This window comes from Haliotis rubra, unplaced genomic scaffold (genome assembly GCF_003918875.1).
Source record: "Haliotis rubra isolate DU_JTF1 unplaced genomic scaffold, ASM391887v1 Scf314, whole genome shotgun sequence".
NCBI classification, from domain to species: Eukaryota; Metazoa; Mollusca; class Gastropoda; order Lepetellida; family Haliotidae; genus Haliotis; species Haliotis rubra.
The window spans coordinates 650,589-673,465 of NW_025766985.1; the positions used below are offsets into that span (position 1 = coordinate 650,589).

Sequence of the window (22,877 nt, forward strand, 5' to 3'; positions counted from 1 at the left end):
TATCATCAGCAACCATCTGAGGGACACTACTAGCCATGTTCTAGAAGTATCAACTTCTGCAGATGATCCTCAATCCTACCATGCGTTTATCCCTTCACCACACACACACTGCAAGAAATCAAGAATAAAATCAAATGTATGCAGCGTTTTCAGCGGTTTTAGAGTCCTTAAGGAAACCAGATTTCTTATATATAACATGAGCATCATGTTGTGGACACTGGGGTGAATCAGCCGCTATTTTCCATCTTCCATATTATGCCCAACAAAAGGAAGTTCACCTAATCAAGCGGCAGCTCTTTTCACTGCAATGGGATTTGGAAGTGTCTTTTCAAGAGTAGTTGCAGGAATGATGGCCTCAGATTCGAAAATTCCATACATGATTCTCCAAGTAGGTTTTACTGGTATATCGGGAATGTTGCTTCTGTCGTTCCCTCTTTATTCCTACACATATAACACACAGCTGGTGTTTGGGATTCTGTATGGGACATACAGCCAAGGTGTAAACACTCTGGTGGGTCCTATTGTTCTTGACTTGGTTACACTGAAGGATGTCCCAGTGGCATATGGGTTTGTGTATTACTCGATGGGAGTTGGATACATACTCGGACCTCCATTGGCAAGTAAGTAAAATGACCAATCAAAACAGTGCAATTCCCCAAAGGGTGGCTTATAAAGACATTGATTAATTCGTGTTTCTGGTGGGTGCTTCGGATGGTGAAGGACATGTTTACCCTTGAAACAATACCTATTATCCTGATCACTGATGATTTTTCTTTACAATCGAGAAGCGTTCACAGCTACTTTTGTTTATTTGTGGCGCAAAAGAATCTGTTTGGGTAGATCTGCAACATTGGTTTATCACTGGCGTTATTTTTCACAACATTACATGCATTTCGTACATTTATGTCGAGCCAAATTTTAACATTTTAACTTCATGGACCTAACATTACTGCATTATAATCAAATACCCTCGAACAATATATAAAGAACAGAACTGTGGATGTGTGTCGAAATTAGGATCCCGTTCCTTTGACATTGTGCGCCATTTTATTTTGGTGGGGAGACCTACCCACTTGGGACGATTTGTAAGTAACGTCCTCATGATTTGTGTTTCATTTCAGGTTGGATTTTCAGACTGAGCATGGTTTATGATTTTACCTATGTATTTGCAGGTAAGACAATGTCAAAACATGACAGTTTTTAAAACTGAATTATATAAAAAATCTAATAATCTAACATTTACAGCTTTCTTGTTTTAAGAATGGTATACTTTAGTTAGTGTCTATTTCTTGTAAACAAAACAAAGCCTTGCCCCATCTGGCATATTTGTTTCTAATCAACCTAACCTAATTTTTAAACTTTATATAGATCGCTTAACGCCCAGAATTTACTGATGAGGTGTGAACGTTTACCCATTTCATACTAAAGTTTTTTCATGCATTGTCTTTATATGACTGCTAGCTGCGTTGGACTGAGATGTTATCTTACGTATACAGTGCTGTCCAGACTTAGGCTTTTCACACCTGTACTACCTTCATTTCAGGGACGTGCTTGATGGTCAGTTCGGTGTCTGCTGCGTTAGTAAACATTGTGAAAAGACGGTAGTTCAATTATTCTTCAACGAAAATGTGATGGTAACCCCCTTTCTAGGCTGTGGATTCAGTAGAGACCCTGTCTGATTGTTCAGAATGATCAGCGATCAGAAAGAATGACGTTTGTTGTTTATCACAAGATTCAACACAATCCAAGCTGCATCATATCATCAAGCTGTCACGGATGGTATTCGCACAAGTCTCCAAAAAGTTATTGCAAAACTTTCTGTATAACGCTGGCTAGTGAATAAGACCACTATTCATACTGTTTGTGTCATTTTTCACCTCGATGAGTTATGTACAAGAAAGAAAACACACGTTTGTGGTAGATACGTCTCAAAGTTTAAATATCCAAACACAGTATTTCGTGAATACATGTACAATGAAATAAAGTCCATTTCTGTGTCACACGATGCCAACAAACAACATGTGACCGATGCTGAATTAGATGACCTATGACACGATAATAACTGATCAAAGAATAGTCCATCACAAGGGATAACTATTTTAATTCATGAAGGATCTTTTTACTAATATCAGTTCTCATTTAATAATTGCATTTTTAAAAGATTGAGATTTGTTAAATGATTTGTAAATAGATAAATGATTAATGATTGGAAATTTGAATTAGTAACTCAGATTGTGAGTGGCTGTATCCTCAAGGGGGGTTAAGGTACTGTAAAATTATTGTCCTCCTGAGAGGGTACAGAAGTCCCAAAACATTCAAAGTAAATTTAAACTCTCCACTTTGTAATCGTAGTATATGTGTCTTTTTAATGTCTGGCTAGATTTGTCTAAATTGCTAACGGCTGAAAGGATGGTGTAAATCCAGCTAGGGCCCATGCAGGAAGCAAATGTACTGTAAGTCCCCATGGTCCCTAGTATGGTTATCTACCTTCAGTTGTTGGCAATCTATAGCCTGTGTTTATATTGTATTATCCACATAGTGCTATTACTTTTAATTTTCACACTAGTTTTAATAGTAATTGTGATATACTAGTTGTTTTACTGTCATTTGACGACAGGTGTTTTAAATATAGGCATAACCACTCATTTTTTATTAATAGGAATTTTTCAACCAAATTTTATGTGTTGCTAGAGTGAAGTTTCAATAACAACAAAACACTTTGATTTTCATACCCAATATTTTTATTAAAAAGTTATTAGATTTACAAGACACCCACCCTCAGAAAAGAAAAATGAATATCTTTTTTCAGCCATTTTTTTTGGTTAGGAACATTTTAAAAATATTTCTGCACTGAAGAAAAATATGTGTAAGTATTCTATCTCTGTATTGGTATCTTGTCTATCCATTTTAGTGATAATGGACATATATTTACCACATACAATATGAAAATCTGACCCTGTAAGTGTAGCCCCGTATAAATCGTTTTTAAACTTTTCACTACGTTTTCATGAATAATGTCTAAACATGAGTAAAACATCATCAAAATAAGCATACATAGTCATTGTTATGTGATAACACGTACTTTTATCTCCAAAAAGTGACAATAAAGTTTAAAAAGCATATGTTACAATGTTTATAAAAATATGCTCGACCTTGAAATTTGAAGGTCATGATATACAAATGTATGTAAATGTATTTTGAAGAATATCTAGAGTTCTACCTGTACAATTAACATGAAAGTTATGTGGGGCTAGAGCAAAGGATAAGCTATCAAAATACTTTGTTTTTAACACAGAAAAAAATAATAAAAAAGTTATTAGCATTCAAACACACCTGCTCCCTAAAAAAAATACTGCATTTCTTTCCAGCTATTTATTGGCTAGGGTATTTTCAAAAATAATTCTACACTTCTGAATAATACTTGTATGCATTGTAGTTGTTTACAGACAGACAGACAGGTTTATTCGGTAATTTAGGCCAGAGGCCCATAATACATACATTTGGCAAGAGTAAATACATACTGAGTAGAGCTAAGTAAAGTTTAGTATTGATTTGTTTTACAGACAATCATTCCTTCTACGGCGAACTTGTGAAAGATATTTACTCAATGATTTTTAAAATATGTATATTGTCTGATGACAACAATCGGATGAAGGTTTCAATTGTCGGTGGTTGAGTCAGATATATTGAAAAAACAATCAGATCTTTATTGGGAATATTTTGGACATATTAATAAAATATGGAGTTCATCTTCGATGTAATCAAGGCCAGCAGCATGACAAAAGAGGCAGAGACGTTCATTATATGGGGTGTTTGTATGACGGCCACATTCCACTGCGAGTCTGAAGTTACAGCACCGAAACTGAGTTATGATTTTACGTTGATTTGGTAGCAATTCACTGGTTAAATATGGTTCGACACTTAGAGATGATTTAAATTGTGAATAGTATTTACATTTGGGTGACGAAAATAGTGATGCATGCCAGTATTGAGTGAAGCAGTCATAGAATCTCTGTTTAAAAATTACCATGAATGTGGATATACAGCCTATGTCTTGAGATATCCATAAGAAACCAAATCCATATTGGAATAATATCAACCTAATATGAGAAGCCCATGTTGTTTTACCATTATCATCGAGAGTTTTCATCATTAGATATGCCTGATAAGGAAGTCTGTTTCGTGGAAGCTGTATCAGTCTGCACCAGTACTTGACTGCTCTTGAGATATATTGATACTGGAGGGGAGCTCTCCCACACTCTCCCAGAACCATGTTGTTGTTGGTAGTTTTACTAACTTTAAGAAATGACTTGCAAAATCTGGTGTGCACAGTTTCAATAATTTGACAGTAGCTTGTTCCCCATATTTCAGATCCGTAACAGAGTATTGGAGCAATCATAGAGTCAAATATCTTAAACAATTCATGATGGTTAATATATCCAAAACATTTTTGATAATTGTTGATAGAAAATATGGCCTTCCTCGCCTGAGAAGATAAACAGGTTTTCGCTTTTGTCCATGCTAATCTTGGAGTAAACACAATACCTAAGTATCTATACATATTAACAACTTCAATTTGTGTTCCATTTAAAAACCACTTCTCATAATCCCTGAGCGGACCTCCATTGCGAAATACCATTATTTTAGTCTTTTCAGGTTCACCTTCATTCCAGTTTCTGCACAAAACCTTTCAACAACATTAATTTTCCTTTGAAGCTGCATAGCACTGTCAGATACAGATGAAACATCATCAGCAAATAGGAGCGAATAAACATCCTTGGCTTGTGAAGATATAAAGATACCTCTTCCACCATCATTCTCCAGCATTTGTGATAGTTGATTTATAAAAATAATGAAAATTTGAGGGCTTAAAATACATCCTTGCCTTGTGCCAACATTACAGTTGAAATAAGATGATAATCCAGTGTCAGTTCTGACACAAGCACATAATGATGAGCACATCTTGATGATAAATTTCATAAATTTCCCCTTCACACCAATGCTCACAAGACTCCTAAACAATATTTGATGATTAATGCAGTCAAAAGCTTTGGTAAAGTCTATGAACAAACACCATGGTCTCTAGTATGGTGATCTAGCTTCAGTTGTTAGCGATCTATAGCCCATTTTTATATTGTGTTGTCCCCTCTAGTTAAAATGTTTTAGATTCAATTACTAGTTTTACATGTATATCTGTGATAATCCTAGTTATTTTACTGTCCTTCGTCGGCAGAATTTTTATCATTTCACTTAAATTGTTGATAGATTTATAACTTGCTTTAGTCACGATATGGCTGAAATATTGCCGATGTGACTTAAAATCTTAACTCACTCACTCACTATGAACAAACAATAGAATCTCCCTTCTTTTTGATAAATACTTGGTTGCCATAGCTTGTAATGTGAATATATGGTCAGTGGTTGAATACCCATGTCTAAAGCCAGCTTGGCACTCTGAGATTATGTTGTTGTCATCACACCATTGTTGTAATCTGTTATTGATTATGGAAGTAAGAATTTTTACACATTGAGTTGATCAAGGAAATACCTCTGAAATTGTTTGGGTCCAATTTGCTTCCAGATTTATGCAAGGGGCAGATGATACTCTTTCCCCAAGTCTCAGGGGAAAATGCCATCTTCAAATAACTTATTGAATAGTTTAGTTAATACTGGTGCAATATAACTTTTAGAAGCCTTGAAAAAGTCACCGGCTATGCCATCTGGTCCTGCTGATTTGCCACTCTTAATGTTTTGAAGACTAGAAAATACTTCATGTTCTGAAAAGGGATCATTCAACTGTGATGCCATGTTGTCATTTATATCCTCACATAATGTCTCTTCGATAACATTATTGGCAGATTCACAATATAAAAGGTTCTGAAAGTGATCATGCCATACATTTACAGGAATATTAGGAGTCTCTGAACGAGAAACTGATTTTGATTTTAATACACTCCAGAATTGTTTGGGGTCATTTCTTGAGTCACTAAGTTTTCTCCTTTGATCTTGAAAATATAAGTCTTTTTCAGTTGAAATGTACATTTGAAAAGTTTCTTTTGACATATATATGAATCAATGTTTTCACCCCTTGATCTGTGTGCTCTAAGAGCTGAGTATTTCTTTTGTTTGATATGCTCTAATTCGGAGTCCCACCAAGGGGCTGCTTGGAATACATGGAAGAGAATTATTGTAAACTCTCTTGAATTTGTCTGCTGCAGCCTGGTAGAGATCAGTTAATGCTTTGACACTTTCTTCCACATTTTCTTCAATCTGTTTATGTATTGTGTCATACTGCATCATAAACAATTCATGAAAATCAACTAAAAATATGTTGTACATTTCAGGGGACCAGTTGTATTTTATCCATGCCTCTTGATCCATAACACATGACTGGTTGGAATTGTTATCTTTACACCTTTGAGTTGAAGCTGCACCAGGAAGATCAATAGAACAATATAGAGGGAAATGGTTTGACTCGTCTCTTTCATGAATACCAAAAGAGCTGAAATAGGGGAATAGATCAGTACTTGCTAGGAAGTAATCCACAACGCTAGCACCATTATGGGTCACACAGGTGAAGTTGCCTTCCTTATCATCAAACAACCTTCCATTCAAAGTATGTAGACCATGTGTACAACACATTTCTGCAAGCGATACTCCATAGTTGTTATATCTGATATTGTCTTTCGTATTGCGTGGAGTTTGGAAATTATCACTTGGGTAGTCCTCACTGTTGTTTTGGACATAGTAGAGATCATCACAGGGAATATAATCTAAAAATGTTTTCATTCTTGCATTAAAATCGCCCACAAGTAATATATGATGCTGATAAAAATTATGCTTTATGGTTTCGACATATTGCTCCAAACGCTGAATGCCATCAAAATCCTTACCAATGTATATAGGGGAGTTTTCAGGTGATATGTAGACAAACATTAACACAATATCTTTGTCAAGTCCAAGTCTCGTGGATTGAAACAAAAGAACAACACAATCTTCACAATCTTCAAGCACTCTGTACATATACTCGTCAATATCGGGTTTCACAAAAACAGACACTCCGCCGCTGTACCTACCCAAATGCTTCTGTTTGGGTTTGCAGTAGTGGTATGATCGAAATCCGGACAATAACATGTCGTAATCGGTGGGGTGTTTAGCAAATGTTTCACAGAATCCAATTATATCATATTTACAACAAAAACTCTCAAAATCACTAAAGGTGGAACTCACGTGTTTACTTAAACCCTCTATATTCCAGCCGATAATACTAATGGAGCCTTGGCCGAGTCCTCATTTCGCTGTTTTGCTCGATCGCGTATTCCTGTTTAGAGTGCTCTCCCCTTCACTTCCGTTACTATGTGTAAACAAAGGGGCGTGGTCGTGTGATTCCGTTGTGACTTGTGGTTTGCGTTTTCCTCCATCCGAAATACACCTATTTGCGTTGTTTTCCCGGTCATGAATATACACTTTTCCATCGATGATTAGCTTGTCGTGCCGTATCTTCGGTTTTAGACCTGCTTTGAGGGCATCCGAGTATAAAGGAGCTAAAGATCTGCGTGCTTCCCGCACTCGCTGTGTGAGATCCTCGGTGACTCGGTGTGTTGTATCTTCTTTGTCCTTTAGTTTCCTTTTCGCAGTGAACAGGATGTCGTTTCTGTCGTTGGTGAGAACGAAATTCGCAATTATTGGGGGATTACGTTTTCCGCTCCGAAGTCGATGGGCCCTCGTAATAAGAATATCGTCTGCTTGGGGGATGTCAAGAGTGTCTCGAATAAACTCCCGAACTTTCTTCTCCGAAGTTTCCCAGGTTTCGTTGTTTTCACTTTCTATGCCATGAAAAAGCAGATTATTGCGCCTAGACCTGGATTCATAATCATCAAGTCTATCTTTCATAACGCGTAGCTGTTCAGTCATCCTTATGTTTTCTTCACTCAACTTTATTTGTAGTTGTTTATTGGCATCATGTCTATCTATTTTGCAATAAAAGTGATATATCTAACACATTCAACAGCAACATCTGTTGCTGACAGTGGTTACCATTTCTGCTGTTTAATTACCATTACAATTTTGCCATGTATGACATGCATTAATGACTAGAAAATGACAATACATGCATACAAGGCAAGTTTCATGTTAACTAAAGTCTCTGGAGTCAAAATAAGTCAAATCAAGTAAAATAGGGACCTCTTGCTCATTTCTACAGACAGCGTATGTACCACAACGAAATAAATAAATAAGGTTCTAGAAACTCCTACATAATACATAAAATATATATCACAGGGTTGAAAACTAAAACCTGGCCCAAGGAGCATGTAGAATCTTAGCTAAGCCTTTTTATATCATATCCAATATCTCATACATGATGGATTGATAACATTATATAACATATCTGATATTTATATTAGAGGCCGTGGTCTAGGTGTCTTTTGAATATGATCATAAATACTTAAGCAAATAGTTTCCAACAAATACAGTTTTTAGTTGCAAGTTATTTCATGATCCTGGGTCATATTAATCCATTTTGGCAAAGATCAATGCAGATCAATGCACAACATATGATGAAGAAACATTTTCTTTGAATGAGCGCTATCCAGTCCTGCGCTTTCAACTCTGTCACAAACTGTCAATATATGGCAGGTATAACTGTTTAAAATATATCACAAAAACAGCATACAGGTCAAGTTGCATGATAATAATAAAATCTGAAGAAACAATAGCGACCAATCTCTGTCACTTTGCAAAACATAAGTAGTCTGGCTTCTTCTCTTCAGCTGGTCAGCCCTGGTCCTGAAAATTAAGCAAAATAAAAATTAATATATTTTCTTAACAGTATGGCACTAATTAGATCGTGACAATTTAATGGCCCAAGGCTTAAACAGTAAATAATGGATTACATATTATTGTTATTTCATCAACAATGGCAATTTTTATATAACTTAAAAAAATGTGGAGGGATTTTGTAAATGGAATGCAACTGAAAACAGAGATAATACAAAAATGGTCAACTGCCAAATGCTGCTAACTTGTATATACTAACAGTAACACACAATCACATTTACTGTCATTCACTGTCAGTAGTATTTCATTTTGATAACCATGTCAATTTCACGAAAAAATAGGTCAACCCAGTGTGCACGTTATTTAGGCCAAGTATGTATCATAATTGGATTGATTGGCGGTAATAAATGGTGTATATTTGTTCATTACTTCAGGATACATCATATTGCAAGCATGAAAATGTTGTCACTCACCTATTTCGTAGAAAGGCGGTATTTCCACGCTTGCTGACAAACACGATCTCAGCTGGCTGGCTCCGTCTGTCACTTGATCGCTAGGGAAAAGTACTTCCGGTATAGACGGTGGGGTCCTTTTTCATTTTTATTTCGACATGAACACGTTGTTAAAAATACAATTCATAGTGCAGATTAAGGCTTGATAATTCGTCTACCTATGAGATTTTATATAGACATGTGCGCTTTGCATAAATATGTTTTTACACTTCGGAAGTTTTCACCTTCACAAAGTCAACATTTGACGTCACATTTGTCAAACTATGAAAAAGTGTCTTTAGTTTTGTTATCCGTCTTTTCATTGGTGTATTTGTATTCTTTGTGCAATCAAAGGGAACGTTACAAATGCGCGTAAAAGCACCCCCCTGTTTTGACACATTTTTCTGACCATGTTGTTGTGCTTACGAGAGGAGCTGTTTCGGTTATCTCCCCTGGTTGGATATCCCTATTAAATATACACATATTCCATTCAATGTCAAACATGTTCTCGTCACGATATGGCTGAACTATTACCGATGTGACGTTAAATATTAACTCACTCACTCACTCACTCACTCACTGATTCTCCTTCGGCATCCGGTCACGTGAGATCACGTGAGATTGCGCGTGAGGAATCGGTTCAGTGCGAGTTGGCATCGGTTCGGCCAAGTTGTGATTATGCTATCGTGCTTTTCACGCTGGATTTTCCATGGAATTTATTGTGTTGAGTGAAATTCTTACTGGGATTCGTCAATTGTGAGTTTTTCTTGTGACTTTACCTCTTGAACTTGTCGGTAGTTTGCTCAATAACGGGTGTTGATTGTTTTTTCATGATGGCTAGTGAGAGACCAAAGGTCGCAATCTTGGCTAAATTGCAAGACGAACTTTTGGGTCAGTCTATGTTATCCCGAAGGCGGGAGGCAGGACATGATGGTATGACCCACCATCACGGAGACTCAACAGTTTCAAGGGAAACTGCTCCGCCTACTGAAATACCGTATGTATCAGATTCGGAGAATTCTCCGCTAGCAGACAGAGATGAAACTGCAAGTGTTAATGTGACTGAAGGGGTGTCAGACATTGGCGAGAGGGACACGGGGCAGCCTGGTCCGAGTGATGTGAACTTGTCTCATAAACAGAAACTGATGCAGATGTTTTCTGATATGCACAAAAAGGAAATGAACAAGGTACTTTCCGTAGTGGAAGACCTGAAAAACCAAATGTATGGGTATGAAGAGGCGGAAGAATCGCCGAGCGCCCATGATTCTATTTATAGCTCGCTGGACACGGATCAGCATGAGAGCGATGTACCCAGGTCACAGTGCGATCCCCCACCTGCTAAGCGGCTAGCATTAGGCGATGTCGCAGTTACCTCCCTTTCACCTTCCAACATGGCAGCGGCCACAGTTGATGGCAATTCCCGGTTATCCAAGCTGGCTTCTTCGTATAAGCCTGTTGATCTTATCGGGGAGCCAGTTCAAAAGGAGATGGCGGATCTTGTGAATGACATGATGTGCACTAAATTGGAAGAAAAACAAAAACTGGCTATTTTAGATAAACAATTACGCCCGGAAGACTGTGACAAACTAATGTCCCCTAGAGTAAATTCTGAAATATGGCGCATCCTGGAGCCAGAAACACGGAATAAGGACATTTCCCTCCAAAAATCACAAAACCTTTTGTGCAAGGGGATTATTCCTATTGTGAAAGTAGTGGACAGTAGTAGTTAAACATGAAAGAAAGTGCGGTTTTGGATAGTGAGATACAACACATATTAGACAAGGGGGTATTAGAAATTGCTCCTCCAGACTCCAGGGGTTACATAAGTACAGTGTTTCTTGTCCCCAAACCCAAACGAGTCATCCTAAATCTCAAGTGTTTAAACATTGCTATTGAAAAATGTCATTTCAAGATGGAGCATCTAAAAATCAGCCTTGCGTCTTGTCACACCTCAGTGTTTTATGGCATTCATTGATCTAAAGGAGGCTTACTATGCCATCAATATTGCTCCGGAAGACAGAGTTTTCCTAAGATTCATATGGAGAGGTGTCACTTACCAGTATACTTGTATGCCTTTTGGTTTATCCCCAGCTCCACGTGTGTTCACTAAGCTCCTGAAACCAGTTTACAGTTCTTTAAGAGAGCAGGGCTACCTGTCTATTGCTTACATAGATGACTCTTTCCTTCAAGGTGAAACTCATCAGCTTTGCAAGAACAATGTTTTACATACAAAAGATAAACTTGAGGGACTTGGTTTCATTATCAACACTGAAAAGTCTGTTTTGAAGCCTTCTCAGTCACTGGTCTTTTAGGATTTGTTTTAAATTCTGTGACAATGACAATTTCCCTCAATGAAAGTAAAAGTGAACAAGTTTCAAGCAAAATACAAAGAAGTTTGTAAGAGAAAGGTTGTGACAATTCAACAAGTGGCCGAGTTGATTGGTATCATGATCGCTTAAGCTATTGCAGTGCCTTATGGGGTCTTGTTCACTAAGTTACTTGAAATTGAGAAGACTGAAGCCTTGAAACATTCTCGTGGTTGTTTCAATGCTTTTATGGCATTGTCAGCACAGAGCAAAGCAGATTTGAAGTGGTGGAATGATAATATAACTCATGCTAGTGCTCAAATATGCCGGGGCACTCCCCTATCATGATCACCACAGATGCGTCATCGAAAGGATGGGGACCGGTGTTAAATAGTTCAGGTACTGGTACTGGTGGTAGATGGTCATTGGAGAAAAGCATGATGAAGGATAACATTAACTATCTTGAACTGAAAGCAGTTGATCTGGGACTGCAGTGTATTTGCGAACAGCTGACAGGTCAACACGTGCTTCTTCGAATTGACAATTCTACTGCAGTTGCTTTACATTAACCACATGGTGTGTGTGTGTGTGTGTGTGTGTCACAAAAATCAGTTGTGTGTAACATGCTTGTCAGAGATATATGGGGTTTGGGCATGAGGCATTACATGTGGTTCACAGCGACACCTCCCAGGATCTAAAAAAAAATATGGTTGCAGATAGAGAGTAGAGTTTTCATGATGAGACAAGAGTGGATGCTCAACCGAATGCTATTTAGGAACCTTGTCAAGATATATTTTCTACCTAAAATAGACTTATTTGCATCTAGATTAAATAAGCAGTTGGGATATTACATCTCGTGGCGGCCTGACCCTGAGGCTATAGCCATTGATGCTTTTACTTGGGATTGGTCAACTCAATTACTTTATGCATTTCCCCTTCAGTGTACTGGAGATGACCATGCAGAAGATCAGGGAAGACAAGGCAGAGGTCCTGGTCATCATACCCAGATGGCCGTCTCAAAGCTGGTACCCAGCAATCTTGAGGATGTGTGTATCTCCACCCACAATACTACCAAGAGGACCAAAGACACTTGTCCTTCCTTACAAGCCAGATCTTGTACATCCACTCTACCCAAAGATGCAGCTAATGGTTTGCCATTTGTCAGGCAAGGTTTGGAGAAATCAGGCCTTTCCCCAACATCAGTGTCAATCATTATGAGTTCTTGGAGGAAGGGAACTCAAAATCAGTACAGGGTATACTTATCAAAGCTGGGGAGCAGCTTTGTTCAGCTAGAAATATAGATTCTCTGCATCCGTCTGTGAACACTGCTATTGAATTTCTGACTGAATTATATGAATTAGGTGGTAGTTATAGTGCTATCAACTCAGCTAGGAGTGCATTATCAGCTATTTTTTCTTTGCCATCAGGACTCTCTATTGGTCAACATCCCTTGCTGAGGCGCTTTGTTCGAGGAGTTTTTAACACTCGGCCCTCAGTCCCTAAATATCTATATACATGGGATGTTGGTATAGTACTTAGATTCTTGGAGCAGGGGAGCCAGCACTTTCAAAGTGCTATGCTACTGGCCCTAGTAACAGGTCAGAGAGTACAATCGCTCCAGGTGTTGGATTTAAATAATATGACAAAGGATAATGAGAGTATAGTTTTTCTCATACCAGAACTGTTGAAAGAGTCGAGACCATCATACCAACCTAAGCCACTTGTGTTGAATCCCTTTGAAAATGAGAAGTTGTGTGTTGTGACTTGCTTGGCAAAATACATTGAAACAACAAGAGACATAAGAAAGAGCTCCCGACTCCTGGTGAGTTTTAATCAGCCTTATAAGCAGGTTAGTAAAGACACTATAGCAAGGTGGCTAAAGTTCACCTTGTCGGCAGCAGGGATTAACACTGCCCAATTCTCTGGACATAGCACCCGGTCTGCTTCAACCAGTGCAGCTGGTGCAAAGGGTGTGAACGTTAAGACTATCATGGACACAGCAGGGTGGTCCAACTGTGAGACTTTTCAGAGATTTTATCAGAAACCTCTTGTTAATGAACAGTCATTTGGACAAGCCGTGTTGGAATGCTCTCATTGATATATTTCTCTCTGTTACCCTTGATGGATGTTGCATATTATGTTTATTAGTAGTATCCCATGTTATGTGAAAGAACATTGTTTTATGTAAACTCAGTATTCTTGGATATGCTAGATAAGTGCCTTATTCATACATATAGTTGTTTCGAAGCCGTGTTGGAATGCTCTCATGGATATATTTCTCTCTGTTTAACCTTGATGAATGTTGCATATTATGTTTATTAGCATGATTAGTAGTATCCCATGTTATGTGAAGGAACATTGTATGTAAGGTCAGTATTCTGGATTTGCTAGATTGGTGCCTTATTCATACACATAGCTCTTTCCCTGTAACAACACTGTCGTTCAATAATTAGCATATTAGTTAATGTCTGTTTCCACATAGTGTGCAAGTAAATATTTACATAAACATTGGATTTTGATCTTGTTTGTGCTGTGTATCTACTTTAAAATCTCACGTGATCTCACGTGACCGGATGCCGAAAGAAAATTAAAAAGTAAACGAGACTTACCTGTAAGTTGAAGTTTAGTTGTAATTCTCAGAGGCATCCGGGAAAAGAGAGATCAAGTGCCACACCCTCCCACCCGTGACGAAACTCCTGAATACACAGCACAAAGTTGAAAACTGAACCGATTCCTCACGCGCAATCTCACTTGATCTCCCTGTTCCCGGATGTCTCGGAGAATTACAACTAAACTTCAACTTAAAGGTAAGTCTCGTTTACTTTTTAAATCAAAACTGAAACGTCACAATTATCCAAAACAAATTCGTTTCCCCAGAAAACAACTGTGGCACGTTGGAGAAAAACCGTATGGGAAGAGTGTCCTACTCTCGAAATAGATCATGTATATATTTCATAAAGGGAAGTACAATGATAAGCACAACATACTCGAAATAGATCATGTATTTATTTTCGTGTGAGCTGTTGTATTCGTTAAATAACACATTAAGTAAAGACTAAATAAGTAGCTTCTGAACCTTCGAAATCTACATTGTTAAACCATCATTGTAACGCACCTAATTATGCGGCATGTTTGTTGCACGTGTGTTACATTTACAGCTTTCAGAAATCGACACGAACATGCAAATGTTTACTGAAATACATACTGACTGATTCATTTTCCTTTGACCTTGAGAACGACATTTCATCTTGCTTCTTGGGGTAGATGAGTGAGTGAGTTAAAATTTTACATCGAATCGGCAATATCACAGCCATATAGCAATTAAAACAAGGTCATCAATTTAAAATATCTTAAGACAGTAAAACCAACCAGACCGTCACAGATATATATATTTATAACTAGTATATAGATCGCCAACAACTGAAGGTAGATCACCATACTGAGGACCATAGAGACTTACTGTACTTTTGCTACCTGCATGGACCCTAGTTGGATTTACACCATCCCTTCAGCCGCTGGCGTCTGTAGGAAATATTTAGCCAAACTTTAAAAGAACAAAAATACTACGTTTAAAAATCTGGTAGGTTTAACTTTAGCTTTGAAAGTTTTGGGACTTACGTTTCCTGTCAGGAGGATAATAATTTTACGATTCTTTAACCCCCTTCGAGGATACAGCCACTAACAATCGCGGTTGCTGATTTATACTACCATGTTTAAAATACCATTTATCTGTTTACAAAACATGTTATTCAAAATTTATCGAGTAATTCTATTTCCCCTTAATAATTCAATTATTAAATGATAATTAATATTATAAAAAAGATCCTTAACTGTTTTGACATCGAAATATTTATCCCTTGTGATGGACAAATCATTGTCGCCAATCAGGACACGCTTGACCGTGATTCTTTCATGACAAGGCATGCAAAACGGATGATCTTCGCCTTATAACACATTTTCATGAGTATACCTTGTATGGCCAATGCGACATCGTCTTCAAATCTTGACTGACAACCCAAGTTGGGCGTCCCACCTTTTCTGCATTAGATCACGGATACAAGTTCTAATGAGAGCTTTGTAATCGGCGTATGGGATAAGAAGTGGTGTCACAGATTTGTTGAATTCTGCCTTAGCAGCGAAGTCTGGCATCATGTTACCAGAAATGCCAACATGGCTGGGTAACCAACGGAGGACGATGTCGTACTGGCCAGTTGCAAGATCATTATATCATTCAATAGCTTCAATTAAGAGTGGATGTTTACAAGATAAGTTTTCAATAGCCTGAAGACACGAGCGAGAATCTGAAAAGATGATTTATATTTAGGGTGTTTATTGATATACTAGTATTTTAAGGCTGTTAATATGGCGTTAGCTTCTGCTGTGAAAATAGAGCTATTATCCGGTAATCGCGAAGATATTGTTCTGGATCCAATGACAGTGGCACAACCTACCGCGCCACCATCCTTGGATCCATCTGTAAATAAGGATTTGTATGTATTATATTTACTTTTTAATTGAAAACATTCTTGTTTATATTGTAATTCTTTAGTTTCTGCTTTCTTAAATATTGTCAGTGTAAGGTCAACTTGTGTCCTCACCAACTGCCAAGGAGGAGAAGAAAGCAGACGAAGAAATGAAGTTACTAAAGGAATCACATGCAATGTTCATTTCTAACGATTATCGGATCTGTATCTTCTTATGGTAAAGGTTCTTTCATCAATTGCCACTGTTGTTCATGATCAGTGTAAAATGTCCTGGAAATGTTCTCTCACCTGAGATTTCATCAATGACCGACATGAGTGATGGTCTGAATCCGGACGTATTCGAGGGGTATTGCCCTCATAATGATGAGTTCGTGAGAGGAGCTATTAATATTTTGTAGGGAAATCGATTGGTTTCAAGAGTATCAAAGAGGTGAATGAGATATTGTTTGAAACTTTGGAATGTTAAACAATCCTTACTCTGATAGAAAACGTACTTTCCTACATGATATTAATGCAATGAACACACCATGAGGTAGTTAAATATAATTCCACTTCCCTATTCCGTACTTCGGAATCCCATGAGATGTGCGCATGTGCAGAAGCAACAGTAGGCTTTCGCTACGTTTTGGAATTTGGCTTGAAGAATAGAGCTAACAATGTTTTGGCATTTATACAGTGATTAAGAAGAACTTTGGATTTTCATTGTGCTGATCGCCGTGGGATATTGCCGAGGATCGATTGTGCTGGTTGGTTCGAGGAATTGTCACTTCAAGAAGAAGGAATTTGACTTTATCATTTTCACCTAAAAGGCCACGGGTCGTCTTGAGCACAATGGCTACCTCACAGGGTTAGATACTGAGCAAGAATTTGAAAGTACCAGTACCTCACAGAGGCAGAGCATGTTGACCTAGCAGACAACCTCATTCAAAGAGACATTGCAGATGACGCATATCCCACTGGGAATCGTCAACACCCCGAAACTGTTTCGAACTTTTCTAAAGTGTCAATTGTGAATTGTGAGAAATCGGCAAGTAGTGACGTATCAATGGCGGGAGGCGAGTCGAGCGGGAGGACCAAAGGTCAGCTAGAAGCAATGGTGCGTGACCTCATTAAGTTGAGTGGACCATACAAGACACTCTGTTCCACGTCATAAGGTCCAACTACCAAGTATCTGTTTGGTGATGACATGTCCAAACGGATTAAGGAAATATCGGAGGCTACACAACCCGGGAGGAAGATCTCCAAACAAAACTTCAGGGAAAAACCAAAACCTAAAAGCTAGCAGTATCACATATATGAACCATATGCCACCAACAGACAAAGGCCGGCTTTCAACAAGAGGACTCCATCCCACAACAGAGGGACATTAGCACCCACAGGTAGAGGCCAACACCATAACGCCTTTTTAAGCAAACGCCAGAGGCACTACCCTCGGAACTGAACACTGACCTCCCCACAGGGGATAGTGTACATGAGGTGAGAACTCAAACATGCATGCTTCACTGCCGGAATACCCCTGAGAATTATATGGCAGGCATCTTTGGGAATTGTTCTATGCTCTTCCTTTGGGCGTAGCTTTTAATAGCAGCTTCAGTTCCCTGAAGGCAATTGTATCAACTCTGAAAACAAGCTTAAAAGACAATGGAAACCTGAATGTGTCCTTGCAGATAGCCGTTCAAAATAATGAACTAGGCAAAGTAAAGCTGCTGTGCGGGAATGGTGTTGATGTGAATTCAGACTTGGCTGATGGATTCTATTACATCAATCAGTTGAGACAAGTAATATCAACATGGTGATGTACCTATGTGAGGAGGGACAAGGGTTGATGCCATTGATATTCAAGGGTACGCTGTTGTTCACAAGGCAGTCACGTCAGAAATTGAACCAGTTGAAAAACTGATATACCTACTTGATGAGAGACATGCACCGGTTAATGTTAAAGGCACCCGCGACAAAGAAACTGTCTTGTTTTCAGTGGTGTTATCAGGAGATGATGAAATTGAACTTTTGATAGAACAACAGTTCAATCATATGCATACCAATACATATGGCAATTCGGTTCTTCATACACTATGTCATCATCATGAAGGGGATTTCAATGAATCCGTTTTCAAAGTGTTGTTAACATTTAATGGCCAATTTCTAAACATCCAGTCCAAAGTTGGCAATACTGCTCTTCACATACTTGCAGCAAACGACAATGCATATGGCATGAAAGTGTTACTGACAAGAGGCTCTGACCACTCTATTCAAGATGTTGCTGCATTTTGGAGTGTTGATTGCCTACAGGTTCTGCTCCAGTTTGAGGCAGACCCGCACATCAAGGACTCCAAACGTCGTACTGTCCTCCACCATGCTGCAAAGACAAGTTGCACCAGGAATCTGGAACACCTCTTTACATCAAAATTAGATTTAAATTCAGTTGATGAAGATGAACGGACAGATTACTCGGCTGCGGAATATGGACGCACAGTGAGTGAGTGAGTGAGTGACTGAGTATGGTTGTACGCCGCTTTTTAGCAATATTCCAGCAATATCACGGCGGGGGACACCAGAAATGGGCATGGACGCACAGACAACATCAAACTACTGTTGGACAACGGGGCTGATCTGTACATTCAGGACAATCAAGGTAGAACAGCCCTCCATGTTAGGTGTGAAGAAGGGCATTGCCAATCTGTCGATTTACTTCTACATGTCAAACCCGAACGTACTTGACGAAAGAATGAGATCGCCACTTCATTTCGCTGCAAGAAAGAGAAGTAGCGACAATGTAAAGCTCTTGCTAGACAAAGGAGATAACCCATTTGAGAAAGACGTGAAAGGGAGAATTCCACTTCATCTGGCTGTCAAAACCAATGATAGTCAATGTGTTAAGTTGTTGATCGTTGCAAAATCGGATGTATGTGCTGTTGATAAACATGGCGACTCTCCCCTTCGCCTTGTAACAAGATGGACTCCCAGTTCTAGTTATGACCTGCTTCTTGAAAATGGTGCCAGTTCCAACAGTCAGAATAAGGATGGAAACACGGCACTTCATCTTGCAGTTTATAGGAGATTAAACAAATACGTGAAACGTCTTTTGGAAAATGGTTCAAATCCATGTGTACAGAACCACAAATGACAAAAACCCGTTACAGGTTGTTACTAAAAGGGGGGAAGCAGGAGTGTGTCTGTCTTCTGTTACAATATGGCGCCAATGCATCTCTGTGTGATACGTAAGGAAGAGGCCCTGATCACTTGGAACTGAAGTATTTACAGCTTACAAGTTAAGTGGTTAATAGACTCACTCACCTAATGACTACAGTTCGCGTGTTTGTAGCATTGATCAAATGCACGAAAATGCCTGAAATAGTGACGTATCTGTTTGACCTGAGACAATAACTTCCCATTGTAGCATCGCGAACCCATTGTAGAATTGTCATGTTTTCAGCAGTGTTATCAGGAGATGGTGAAATTGTGGAACTTAGGTCGACACATCAAAATCTAAATCGGTTCAAATTCATGTTTACAGAATCACAGAGGACAAACGCCTTTACACGTTGTTACTAAAAGGGGAAAGCGGGAGTGTGTCTGTCTTCTGTTACAATATGGCGCCAATGCATCTCTGTTGGATAGGTAAGGATCACTTGGAACTGAAATCTTTACAACGTACAAATGCTTAATAGACTTATTTAAGAGATTGACTAACTGTGCTACTATACGCGATAAGCTTAGAGAAACCCAATCAGGATTTCGACATGGGTATCTGCTATGAACCATATATTTACTTTTAATACCAAAATGTTTATAGAAGAGGAAGAGGAAACTTTATGTAGCCTTTGTAGATTTTAATGAAGGCGTTTGACCCCACAGACCGTAGCAAATTTTTAGAATGTTTATATTAATCTGGATTAAGTGGAAATATGTTAAGAGCCCCTCAGTATTTATAGATCTGCAAAACCTTGTGTTTGAAGTAATAATAATATGTTCACTGCAATTACTTTGAATGTACTTGTATTATTATTATTTGCTGATAATGTGATTTTAGTCTCCGATGTAATCTCTCGTCTACAAAGAAAACGTAACATTTTAGAGTGAGTGAGTGAGTTTTGGTTTTACGCCGCTTTTAGCAATATTCCAGCAATATCAAGGCGGGGGACACCAGAAATGGGCTACACACATTGTACCCATGTGGGGAATCGAACCCGGGCCTTCGGCGTGACGAGCGAACGCTTTAACCGCAAGGCTACCCCCACCGCCCCAAACATTTTAGAACAATATGCAGATGCGTGGGGTTTAACAGTAAATTTCGAGAAAACTAATATTGTAACTTTTTAAAGAGGTGGACGCCTGTCGAAGCACGAAAGATGGTTTTATAACGGACATAATGCTATAGCAGTAGATTCGTATAGATATCTAAGTATTCACTTTGCGTTTAATAAATGTTTGAAAGATTTATCATCTGGGGGTAAACGATCTTTATTGGAAGTTATTCATCACCTGTATAAACTAGATATTGTCGACTATTCTGCTTTCTTACATTCTTTTATAAAGCGCCGAAGTTTGGGGTAATAATAATTTCTTTTTTAAACGAAAACAAATCTATACTGGCTTCCCATTAAGCACAGAATTCACTTCAAAATCCTCACTCTGGCTTTCAGCGCTCTACATGACCCGAAGTCACCCCAATACCTCAAATCATTACTACATGTATGTCCATACCAGCCCACAAGAAACCTGACTTCAGCAGACAGCCAAGTTCTCGCTGTACCTGAAACTAAGACTAAACTGGCCGAGAGATCCTTCTCAGTTCTGGCTCCAGTTCTCTGGAATCGTCAGCCTTTTGACAGTAGACAGACTCAAGACTCACAGACCTTCCGACAGGAACTTAAGACATTTTCTTCCGAGATGCATATCCCTAGACCATTTAGTTGAACTGTAGCAGCGCCGTTGAGCAGCAGATACGCTGGAAACCAGGCGCTATATAACTTGATTGTTGCCAATATCCACTGTACATAAATGCACAATGTTGATTTGTCAAATACTCCTTAAAACTTGTGTCTATGTGTCAATATAGAATACTAAAGAAAGCTTATGACTGGTTACTGGATAAATGTGTATCTACAACTTATATTTCTTATGTTCGTCATCTTCTAATTTCACATGGTTTGGGGTATTTGGTTGTCTGGAGATGTTGGTGATGTTTCAGTTTTTCTTCAAATGTTTAAGAATGTTGCGGTTAATATGTATTTACAGTCATGGAATGATAATATTCAAGAGAGTTCTCGATATAGTGTATATAAAAAAGCCTATTAGAACTAGAAAGGTATCTCACTCTATTAACAAATAAAACAAGAAGACAAAGTCATCTTTATCCCCCGCAATGGTAACATACTCTTCATGATTATGTCTACGAGTTATGATTATGTCAAATATTTAGGTGTGTATATAGAAAAGTGGAAGGAGAGTATTGAAAGGTTTTGAAAGTTCTGCTCCAGAAAGGAGCTCTGTCACGAATTTCATTCTATGTCAAACTTGTTGCCATGGAAACGCCAAAAATATGTCAATATCACGCCGGGGGACACCATAAATAGGCTTCACACATTGTACCCATGTGGGTAATCGAACCCGATCCTTCGGCATGACAAGTGAACACTTGAGCCACTAGGCTACCCCACTAACCCGGAACAGAAACAAGGTTAATACATAGTTGTGAATGGACTCAACAGTGGCATCCATCCATCAGGTGCATTTTCTATGTGGTTTACAATAAGTGATTTATAAACGTCACAACCGATATGCACACTGTGTTAATATAGCGGACTTACATACTGGATGTACGAGGGCGGCGAGGGTAGCCTAGTGATTAAAGCCCTTACTCGTCACACCGAAGACCTGGGTTCGATTGAACATGTGTAAAATGCGTGATGCCCATTTCTGGTGTCCCCCGTCGTGATATTTCTGAAATAGTGCTAAAGCGGCTTCAAAGTAAACTCACTCACTCACTCACTGATTGTTCGCGCACACCACAATAAACATACACACATTTTTATGAATACATGTCTCAACAATTATTATTCCCATTCTATATTTTAATAATTATCATATATCATACATACATTAGCATACAAATGTGGACTACGATACGAAAAACAATCAATTACACATCGTCCACTCAATTAACCTTGAACCTCTGTCACTGGTCAATGGGAGTCAACGACCTTACACTGTTTAAACTAGGAGTCTTGTATTTCATGGCGGAAACATTTATAGATGAACCTGTATCATGAGATAGATGGCATTCAGTTAGAATATATCATAAGACGTGAAAAGCTATTTGTATTTGTGCATCCATCCTTTACGATGGTTTTACAAGTACCTGTGCAAGCACTGGATTCCGTTTGACGCGGACGTAAACATTCATATCTTATCATTGTATTCACTCTCTAGTTTTTGTGTGACATATTTATGATTATTCAAAATGATATGGAAATCATATATATTAGGCTATTTCTGTCACAAGCGTAGGTAGGTGGTGTAGTAATACATACATCCCAGTGCCCACGGCAACAAGGACTGACCCACACCTTGATTACCATAGCACCCACAACACCCACCTGACATCCATCTCAGTACCCACGACTGAATCAAACCCTGACACCATTAAGGCCGGATCTCATCCCGAGCTACACAGCGACCCATACAAACTGCACCCAGCCCAATACCTAAGATCCCAACAAAGTCATAAGCTCTTCCTCCTATATTTTATGCGTAGATTTATTCCATGTGCCTAAACTTGTCAATGCCGTTGCTATCGATCCTAGGACCAAGCATGT

General features: G+C 38.6%; 1 protein-coding gene across 1 annotated transcript; it reads left to right on the forward strand.

Annotated features, from left to right (window-relative positions):
• Positions 1 to 272: 272 nt before the first annotated feature.
• Positions 273 to 1,787, forward strand: LOC124283361 (monocarboxylate transporter 5-like). Its single transcript, XM_046719396.1, has 3 exons — positions 273 to 620; positions 1,122 to 1,172; positions 1,544 to 1,787. The coding sequence occupies exons 1-3, from the start codon at positions 308 to 310 to the stop codon at positions 1,603 to 1,605; spliced, it is 426 nt and encodes a 141-aa protein (XP_046575352.1). The 5' UTR covers positions 273 to 307; the 3' UTR covers positions 1,606 to 1,787.
• The last annotated feature ends 21,090 nt before the right edge of the window (positions 1,788 to 22,877 follow it).

Excerpts from the sequence above, each read along its gene's own strand:
- LOC124283361 (XM_046719396.1), top strand. The coding sequence starts at position 308 with ATGGGATTTGGAAGTGTCTTTTCAAGAGTAGTTGCAGGAATGATGGCC. Across the intron at positions 621-1,121 it reads ACTCGGACCTCCATTGGCAA|GTTGGATTTTCAGACTGAGC; the intron begins GTAAGTAAAATG and ends GTTTCATTTCAG. Across the intron at positions 1,173-1,543 it reads TTTTACCTATGTATTTGCAG|GGACGTGCTTGATGGTCAGT; the intron begins GTAAGACAATGT and ends CCTTCATTTCAG.